This window comes from Fomitopsis serialis (assembly GCF_022376445.1).
Source record: "Fomitopsis serialis strain Sig1Antser10 chromosome Unknown B0H18scaffold_810, whole genome shotgun sequence".
Lineage (NCBI taxonomy): Eukaryota > Fungi > Basidiomycota > Agaricomycetes > Polyporales > Fomitopsidaceae > Fomitopsis > Fomitopsis serialis.
In genome coordinates this window covers 1-9707 of record NW_025955770.1, presented here as the reverse complement: position 1 = coordinate 9707, position 9707 = coordinate 1, and the positions used below count along the sequence as shown (strand labels likewise).

At 62.5% G+C, this 9707-nt stretch overlaps 1 protein-coding gene across 1 annotated transcript; it reads right to left on the bottom strand.

Annotated features, from left to right (window-relative positions):
• Window positions 1-1059: 1059 nt before the first annotated feature.
• Window positions 1060-3851, bottom strand: B0H18DRAFT_1080497 (uncharacterized protein). Its single transcript, XM_048031276.1, has 5 exons — window positions 2698-3851; window positions 2598-2659; window positions 1649-2571; window positions 1435-1624; window positions 1060-1338 (listed from the first exon to the last, which is right to left on the bottom strand). The coding sequence occupies exons 1-5, from the start codon at window positions 3553-3555 to the stop codon at window positions 1287-1289; spliced, it is 2085 nt and encodes a 694-aa protein (XP_047884199.1). The 5' UTR covers window positions 3556-3851; the 3' UTR covers window positions 1060-1286.
• Window positions 3852-9707: the final 5856 nt, after the last annotated feature.

The window sequence follows — 9707 nt, the reverse complement described above, 5'->3', positions numbered from 1 at the left end:
GCTCACGAGCTGACAGATCTCCGTGAACCCCACCAGTAGTACCGCGCGTCCTTCCCTTCGCTACCCTGCTCCGCGTTCCCGCTCGTCCTTTCACGCTCGGAGCGCGCGATGTCCTTTGCGTGCTCGACAACCCTTCGCTGCGGCTGTCCGCCTCGTCGCCCCACGTTTCGCCACGGCCGGTGCGTTCATCAGCCCACTCCCCCATACTCGGCTTGAAACTCGCGCCCTGGTTCGCCTTGCTACCTTCGCACACGAGCCTATCTGTCCGGTGTCCTTGCCCTGGTATGTCTGCGGAGTCTGTGAACCGTTCGTTTCGCTTGCTGATGTCCACAAACAGTGATTGTAGCACCAGTTCGCTACCACCGGCCTCCCCGCACCCAGCGCGTCCGTACTCCCTCCGTCTCAGTGGGCGTGGCAAATCTTCCGCCGTACATCGCTCCCACGATATGTCCAGTACGCCCGCGAATGGGTCGGTTGACCGACTCGTCTCGGCAATCCCGATTTGCCCCACCACTCCATTACCACCCTCCGTGTCCGTGCCCGTTTCCTCCCTCTCGTGCTTCTGTCTTCCTTCTGCATCCCTGACGGTGTTCCGCCCGATGCTTGCCAGTCCCGCCTCGTCTCTTCCCGAGTCTGGCTATCGCCAGCCCATTCTTCCTCAGGCTGCCTCTTGCTCTGCTTCAAGCTCGTGCCCCCGCTTGTGTTCACGCGAGCGTGTACACGTCTGCCCGTCACGCCTCGACGCCTCAGTACGTCCCCGCCGTCCGCGAAGAATCCGCTCTGCTGGCTGACCTCGACCAGGTTGACTTGCAAAACCGTCTCGCCATTGCCACCCTGCATGCGCTTGTCCCCTCTCCAAGTCTTGCACCCGGCGTGTCCGTCTTCTGGCTCGCGTGCTAGCGCCCTTACTCGACCCTCCGGTCTCGCTGCCTCCCGCACCGCACCTTGTCCCGCGTGTCCATCACCTAACCCGGGCTCCCCATTACCCGGCTGCCCCAAGCTCGCGAGCTGCTCCGTATCGCCGTGCGCGTCTGCAAGCTCGTCCGCCGCAGCGCATTCCCCGTGTACGCCTCTTGATTCCACGAGACTGCCGGTTCGCTCACTGACCTCGACCGGGTTCCTCTGCAGGAGTGTTACTGCGCACTCGCTGTCCTGCATGTGCTCGTCCGTTCCGTCGTCCTCGGTCCACGTGTACCCGCCTTGCGTCCACGGCGATATCCCTGACCCAGCTGGTTCTCGCTGCCCGGTCGTAGGAAGGGTCCCGCGATGGTCGGTGCACTTGTGAGTCACCGCATCCTTATCGACTGATCCCCCGGTCTTCCCGTCACCCGGTATGTGCTGCGTGCTACCCGCCCCTCGTGCAGCAACTTCCTCTGAGTCCCCGTCATCCATTACTAGGTCGTCTGCTCCGCTAGCCCCTCTTCATCCCAACACGATATCGCGGTCCTGTCCGTTGTCGAGCGCGAGTAGTCCCCGCTCGTCTGCGCGTGTACTCCGCTCTCTGTTGCGTGTCCTCGCCATGGTACGTCTGACCCCTGCATGTACTCATCTGTTCCCTGACGTTCAGCGTGTTTCCCACCCGTATCTGAGTTCGTCCCCAACGACAATCGCCGGTTAGCTGGTCCTAGCGGCCTGGTCGTAGGAACACTACCGCCACAGCTGAACCTCTGGCTGGTTGCCCCGGGCCCGCCCGGTCTCAGTTCCAAGCTCGCGCCGCAGCACTGCATGCTCTCCGCGCAGACATCCCCTCTCTCGGCCTCGTTTCGCCGTAACGGAACATCGCTCGATACCGGCCTTGGCGCGTACTTGCCCGTCGCTGCCATATGCTCATCGACCTGGCCCCTGGTCATCCTCCCGCTCGTCTCGCTGCATGCTGGTATCGTGCGACCTATCGTGCTTTGCTGTGCTGGTACGCCCGCTTCGTCCTCGAATGGTCCGGCTTGCTGGCTGATCGCGACCAGATTCGCATGTAGTCCCGTTTCACGCCCATCCGCGACTGCGGACTCGCAATCTTCCTCTGGCCGCTCCGGCACGTACCCGCCCTCGCTACACTTAGACGCAGCACGGTGCGTCCGCATGCTTCCCTCCGCCTGAGCACGGGCCTCTACTGCTTCCCTCGTCTTACAATCAACCTTCTTCCGCACGCACCCCGCTCGATCGGTCCGCTGTACATCGGTCGCCCGGGATCGCTCTTCATCGTGTGCCGAGCTGTTGGTACTCGCCTTCGGTAGATCCGGATCTTCGCCAGCCTCCGTCCGCCCGTGCTCTAGTCTCAAGCCCTCGTTCCACTTGATTCGCCTCTGAGTCGTCTCCCTCCGCTCCTCGTTGCCTCGGAGCTGTACCGGTCCCCGCGTGTGACGACCACCTCCTACGATCGCTCGAATACCACCCATCGCTCCCTGTAGCGCGTGTCGAGAGATGGTTATCCGTGCGAACCGGTTGGGGCCCCTGTGTGACCTGAAAGAATACGAGGTGGCGCGTATCCTGTCCGCGACTCGAGAGGCTAGTACCCCGGTGGTGAACCGCGCCAGTCCTGATCCATGCACTTCAGCGGTCGTCGCCCTGGGTTCTCTCCCCCCTGCTCCGCCTCCTCCGACAGGCTGGCGTCGATGTCGCGAGCCCGGGCATCCTCTCTGTCGGCAGTCTTGTACCTCGCCTCCTGTAGCCCGTAGATCCACATCGAACCGTTCCCTGTACGAGCCTACTGGCGCGTCTGTTCTCGCCCCTGATCCCCGTTGACCATCGGGACACGCGCGTCTGGTCTGCGCCCTGTCGCTGGACATCCTGGCAATCGGCTTCTTCTCCCTCTCGTCTTGTGGACTCCACAAACCCGTTGGTCTCGCCTCGTTCCCTCCGGCAGGGATCAGTCTCGAGGCTCACGCTCGGCGCGGTTTGACTGTCCGTCTTCTCGCTCCCGTCCTCCGTCCTCCGATCTCCATGGTTCCCTCTATGCTGGGTACCTCGTTCATCTAGCCCCAGGTCCGTCCGTTCCGCGCCCGCACGCTCCCGATACCGAGGTTCGCTAGCTGTTCCTTCCGCGGCTTGCTTACTGCCCATCACTGCGACTCTCCTGTATTCCGCGGCGATGTCGCTCGTCGACGCGCATACCCACGTCTGCGTCGCTTCCTCGTGCTCCTCCCGTAGCTCCCGCTCGCTGTCCCTGCCTGCAACCCTTCGTCCCGACGTGTCTCGGTATCCCGTTCGCTCTCTTCGTTGCCTCCGGCATGTGTCATCCTGGGAGCTCGCCTGTATCTCGTTCGTAGCTGCCCGACTCTCAACGCTCGCCGTCCAACCTTCGCGCTCCATTCGGTCCGACGCAATGTACTGGCTCGGCGTCGCTGGAGGGCGGATATGACACGGCTCTCCTGCGCGCGCGATGGTTCGCACTGTCCGTCTGTAGTAGCTACCGTCGCCGTAGATCTTCTTGACCTCGACTGCCCGAACAGACCCGCGCGATGTACTCAGGTCCGTGTAGCACTCGTCCTGCGAATAACGATCCTTGCGCGCCTGCCTCACCGATGGTTCCTGCGTTGCAACCGGACCTTGACCGACCATTCCCTCCGACAGCAAGCCTGCGACTGCCGAGCCCGTCGGCTTGCACTTGAGCGAATGCTCATCCACGCCCGGGCCTTCTGCATCGCGTCCGTTCACCCGGGAGTACTCCGATAACTCACATGTGCTAAGTATCGCTTGTCTCTCCGCCCTCTCAGGTTCAGGTCGTCCTTGCCCATCTGCGCAGTGCTCCGAAAGCGCGTGGACACTCTGCGCACCATTGAATTGCTGGCTACGAGCGCTCGCTTCGTGCCGATATGGGTCTACTGAGTCTTGAACCTTACGCGCTGTTTCCTCCGAGTCCGATCTTGCCATGAGGTAGTCCTTAACCGTCGCGCCTTCTGCGCCTCGCCAGATAGAACCATGCGCGGGAAAACTGCTAGTATTGAGGATATGCGGGGAGTGCGAGAATACACGCGCCAAAGCTTCGACTCGAGCGACCAGCGAGACGCCGGCAGGCTGTGCAGACCATGGTTCGGGCGCTTGAGCGATCGTCTCTCCCGGACCCCGAAGTCCTCCCTCCACCGACTCTCCCTGCCTGTGATCCTCGCGCCAGCTCTCGTCGTACTCTCTCTCGTCCATCGCGACCATGGTGCCTTGTTGAATCATTCCCAAGTCAACACGGTCCCCGCCGCTGTCGCGTCCATCACCGCTCCGCTGTGTGCTCGAAACGGGCGTGTCGTCAACTCCGAGCTCGAACGCGCTCGTCGCATGCTCCTGCACGCGCAGGGCAGACCTCGCAGAGGGAGGTGAATGTCCGGGGTACGCGTAGTCGGTGGAGGAGATCCCATAGGTGAGCGTAGTCTCCGTCGCTCGAATCACGACCCGTCTGAACGCCTGCACCTGTCGCTCCTGCCGCTTGCGCGTATCAAGCACGTCCGCCGTCCCGCCATCTCGCACCAGGGTATCTTGCCGGACGTCTGACGCGTGCGTTCCCTCCGCCTGCATGCTTGGTGCGCCTCGTGGAGTTGATGTCGAGTCTTCGGCTTGCGAGGAAAGTGGACGGCTTGTCGTTATGCATCCCCCGGTACGCTTATCCTTTAACGCTGTTGTCGCGACCCGCCTAGTCGCCTGTGTCGCCCGTGCAGCTTGCTGGTACAGCCGCCGCCAGTCGTTTCCGGTTTTGAAGACTCGTCTTGCCGCCGCCAGGAACTCGCCGACCTCCTTCTCTTCCCCGCTGCACGCGCTAATGGCTGCGCTTGAAGCCTCACCACCCGCCATCCTCTTCTCGCCACGGCCTAGCTCGCCGTCGGAATCCCGGCCTTGCGCGATGCCCGTCGTCGCTAGATCCTTGCATACAAACCCCGCCCGCCGTGAGTGTCTCGCCCGTGGTCCTGGCTCGTATCGCTCGCTCGACACCCCGCCTGTCCCGCGTCCAGGAGTCCCCATTCTCTCGTCGTTCTCTCGTTCGATGTCGCTTACCCTCGAGTACTCATAGGTCCGCACTTGGTCGACTAGGTACGGCACATCCGTTCCTCCTCGATCTCCTCGCGTCGGTACCAGTACCTCGCTGAACGGGCTCCTGTGTCGGCGACCGACCGCTGCAAGACACGCGTCGCTCCCAGCGATTCCACCGGTGAGTCTAACCTCCGTAATCACTTCTCGCGCCCGTCCTGATGCCCGTGTTTCAGTTCCCGTTTGCTCCTCCGGCCGCGGGTAATCGTCTTTGACCGTGGAGACTCGTCTGGGCGCCGCCAGCAGATTCCTGATCTCTTCCTCTATCTCCGCACCGTGGTGGTGCGCCTTGTACTCACGGCGGTCGACCGTGTACGTCTCGGTCGCGGTCTGCACCTTGTCCAATGGCGTCTGCTCGCTCGCCTCCCGCGTGTGCCCCTCTTGCTTGCGCATATCCTTGCCTCCGATGCTGGTCACGCTCGTTGGCCCTGATCCCTGGATCCTGCGCTCGCGTGCTCGGTTACTCGGTGGACTCCAGGACCTGCAGGTTGAACGTTCGCTCCAGCTCTCGTGGCTCGCAGTTTTCAGTATGCCGAGGCTGATCATCGCTCGACAGGCTCCGCCCTCCGAAGTCGCTCGCTCATCTCCCGTCGTGGCGCGCTCGTACATGCCCGACAAGCTCGACAAGTATATTGATTCTAGCGGAGCACATTGCTCGTCCCGCCATCCACTCGTTGCTATAGGGCTCTGACTTTGTTCGGATCGGCCCGCCGGGTGCGTCTTCTCTTGCTCCTGGCTCGTGGTACTGATGCCTGGTTCCGAAGGTGCTGATTCGCTTAACCGCTTCTGGAAGGTGGCGGGTCCCCTTCCCATGCGCCTGTCGACTCCGGGCTCGGACATCGTTGCCGTTATACGTGACGTGTTGCAGAAGGAGTCGTCGAGTAGGGGCAAACCACCGCCTGTCGTAGCCATAGACATCTGTGTCATAGAGCTCGCATTACCCGCATACACCTCCCAGCTACTCCGTCTATTCATCGCGTGTCGCCCCCGCGAACCGGCAGTTCCTCCTCTGCGCGTGCTTCCGAATCCAAGTGCTTGCTCTTGAGTGCTTGAATTGTCGCTGCTCATGTTCGTCCCGGGCCCCGTCGTCATGGTCAGGCCCTCATACTGGGTACCTCCGTCGTGTTTCCTCGCCGTAAGACTTGATACTCCACTCCAGAAGTCTCGAAGTGTCAGTGAGCTGCCTCGGTGAACATGCGAGCGTACGGTGACGTGGGCGTCAGGGTCGGCTGTCCTGCCAGTACCGCGAGAGGTGTCCTCGACTAAGTCGCTGCCCGTACGCGCGGGAACTCGCTCCTGTATACATGGCGTCGCCTCCAGTGTCTGTCCGTCCGCAGCAATGCTCGAGCGTGCGGCCGGTCGAGCCTCGTGAACGCCGTGGTTCCGCGTCTCCGTCGACTGGGCGATGGTGCCGAGTGTGTGCATCGCAAGATGACCGTCGCCTGTATGTGCTGTAACTGGCTCGAAGGTCACAGTCGCGCGTCCCGTAGCTTGCTCGTAGATCTGGGTTGCAGATGCTGAGGCCGTGAAGGGGGCGTCGAGTGCGTACGTGCGGTCGTCTCCGAGATAGCCAGTCGCCGAGTCCGTGATGGACCTGAACCGTACCGTCGCGCCGGTCGATCTCGCGACTACGTCCGCTTCGCGCGTTGGCGTCGATTCCACATGCACTGTCATGGTGGACTGGTAATGGAGGAAATAAATGTCGCCTTGCCTGTACACAGTCCCGGAAGTGACTTTGGCTGTAGCGGGATCGCACGCGGGCCTTCGATCCATAGATGATGTACACGTAGTGTATGGGAAATGAATGGAGTGGATTGTGTATGCTCGCCTGTGCTGTGGGTGCGATGACGCGAAGCTGTAGGCGGAGCGGAAGAAGCACGAATAGGGTACCACCCCTCGCGGTGGGCTCCAGTTGTGTAGCTCGGGAGTGGGATACCCCCGGGCGCGATGATGTTCGAGGGGTGGGGTGATCCGTTGCTTCGGGGGTAGAGGTGACATGGGTGGATCGGAATAGTATACTATGAAAGTGGAGGGGAGACGTGCCGGGGAGTGATCTCACAACGATGCCTCAGGCTCGCTGACCTCGTCCTCGGTTCTCCGAGCCTCGCAAATCCCTCTGTTTCCGACTCGTTCTCTCGCTCCGCAGTCACTACGCTTGCTGAACTCGTTCCGCGGTTGCCTCGTTCTCGTTCCGTGGTTGCCCTCCTTGTTCCGCAGGTTCCTGTGCTCGTTCCGCGAGCTCCTAAGCTAGCCCTGCTGATCCTCGTACTCGTTCCGCGAGCTCCTACGCTCGTTCCGCGAGCTCCTATCTCGTTCCGCGAGTTCCTATGCTCGTTCCGCGAGCTCCTAAGCAGGTCCTGCTGATCCTTATACTCGCTCCGCGGGGTCCTATCCTCGTTCCGCGAGATCCTATGCTCGTTCCGCAAATCCCTGTACTCGTTCCGCGAGTCCTTGTCCCCGATTACGTGGCGCTGCGTTCGTCCGAAAGATTCTTGATCCCGAGTCGGTCAACACTGACTGACCCAGGGAGCCTCTCCCCGCTCCGGCGAGTGTATGGGGAATGCGCAAGCTATGCTCGCAGATGTCTAGATTCAAGGTCCGGGGAGAGCTAAGGTATGTACAAGTCTTCGTGGCACTGTATGCCGCCGAAGCTGACTAATAGTAGGTACTTGCTATATATGGTAAGTAATGCGAAATCGCGCGAAGTCCATCAAGTACAGTAGAGATGGGGTATCGGAAGGAATAGCGAAGGCTGTCAATGTGCTCGGAGGGAACGGCACTGACCAGATAGCCCAAAATAAGCGATATACATACTGTCCGGGCCTATGTGGGAGGCACTCCCCACAGCGCGCCGTCTCTGCTCTCTGCCACGTCAGCACGCGTCCTGCACTGTGACGCGACGCGCACTCACCTCCGCCGCCTCATCCCGTCTCGCGCTTCCCAAAGCGCCTCGCGCCGGACGACCGCCGCGTCGTCTCTGCTCTCCGCTCGCGTCTCCCTGCCCGCTTCCGCTGACGACGACAGGCGGTCTGTATCTCCAGCCTCCCGACGGCTGGGGTGTGCCGGATTCCGTCGCCGCCCGCGTGTCTTCTGATCGGCCGCCCTTCCAGAATGACGCGTCGTCGCGGTCAGGCTTCCGTCAACGCGTTCCGCTCGCACGTTGCTGACCTCGCTGGCGTGCACCGGGGACGCGGCGGTCTTGTCATGCACGCGGAGACGTCTTGATCGCGGACGCGAGGATCGGCGGGAGAGAGGGGACGGTCTGCGCGGGCGAAGACGTGTGCAGCGAGCGGGTTGCTGGGGGATGTGCGGGAGGGAGCGAGTAGGGACAGGGAGGGAGCGAGTAGGGACAGGGAGGGAGCGAGTAGGGACAGCGTGGGAGCGAGCCTGCGTGTAGACACAGCCAGTGAGATGGAGATGAGGTACCTACGCGTACGCAGCGGTGGCGCGCGAGGGTTGATGCGAGTGGATGCCGGCTCGCGCACCGACTGGCCAGAGGGCCTGTGCTGTTGCATGGACGACGTGTCCGTCCGTCTGAGAGGCCCTCGCAAGCGTCGCAACACGGCAGCTCACCGGGGGACTGCGGGCGAGCGGGGTACTGGGCAGACGCGTGAGGGATCGTGTCGGGGAACGCGGGCGCAGGGGATCGCAGAGTGGGGATGTGTCGGCTGTCGCCGTCGGTGCCTGCGCCGCCGCTGGTGCCCAGATCTGGGACGACAGGGCGGATCGGTGTGCACGCGTGAGCAGGAAGCCGTCGCCGGCGGGCAGTCGTCGCGTCGTCATCGCCGTCACCGTGCAAGGCGACGCGCCGCCGCGCCGGGAGCGCCCGTGCAGGGACGCCCACGGCATGCGTCGCAGTCGCGCAGAAGCCGCCGTTTCGCCAGCATTCCGCCGCGACAGCCTCGCGCGCGACCGCCATGGCCGCCGTCCAGCAAAGACCCCGCGCGTGTCCTTCCCACCCCGCCCCCTGCCAGCCCACCCCCGATCATGGCCCTCCTCCGCGCCACCGACTCGCCCGAGTACACCGCCCGCACCCGCACGCCCTTCGCCCCGCCCCGCCCTCGCTCTCCATCAAGGCCGTCCACGCAGCCGTGCCCAAGCATCTCTTTGCGCGATCGACGCCAAAGTGTCTGCTCTACGTCGGTCGCCATGTCGTCCTCACCTACTGCTTCTATCTGTTCGCAACGCGCATCGATGTCCTCGTGGAGGTGTTGCTCGATCGGTCTGGCATGACGAGGGGAGGGCGCGTCGAGGATGCGCTGCGATGGCTTATGTGGTGGACGTACTGGTTCTGGCAGAGCGTCGCGTTCATGGGGATCTGGACCCTCGGTGAGTTTCCCGCCCTTCCCATCAGTGTGCACCAAAGATACGAGGGATTGCGACACACCATGCAGCCCTTTTCACCCGAAGCCTATCCTGTAGCCGACGTGCCGTCTCGCGGAATGTCATGGGAGTAGCCTACGCCGGCCGACGCGTCGGCTTGTACGATGAGGATGGGGCAGCCGACGTAGACATAACGTACTTACCTGGGTGCAATGTAATCGGGATTCGTGATCCCAATTGAATTGATAGTGATTCGACCGGCTGGGCTCTGTTTGTGAGTTCGAAGCATTGGCTGGCTCAATCAAGGCGTCGGCTCACTGAGAATGCATCCGCCTTGCTCGTGTGCCACTGTCCTGCCCTCGCGCCGTCTTGTCTGC

What these genes read in the sequence shown, in the direction of transcription:
- B0H18DRAFT_1080497 (XM_048031276.1), bottom strand. Translation starts at nt 3,555, where the DNA reads ATGGTCGGTCAAGGTCCGGTTGCAACGCAGGAACCATCGGTGAGGCAG. An exon ending in ACAGACGCGCCAGTAGGCTC is followed by an intron (nt 2,660 to 2,697) that starts GTACAGGGAACG and finishes TACGGGCTACAG; the next exon opens with GAGGCGAGGTACAAGACTGC. An exon ending in CGCGACATCGACGCCAGCCT is followed by an intron (nt 2,572 to 2,597) that starts GTCGGAGGAGGC and finishes AGCAGGGGGGAG; the next exon opens with AGAACCCAGGGCGACGACCG.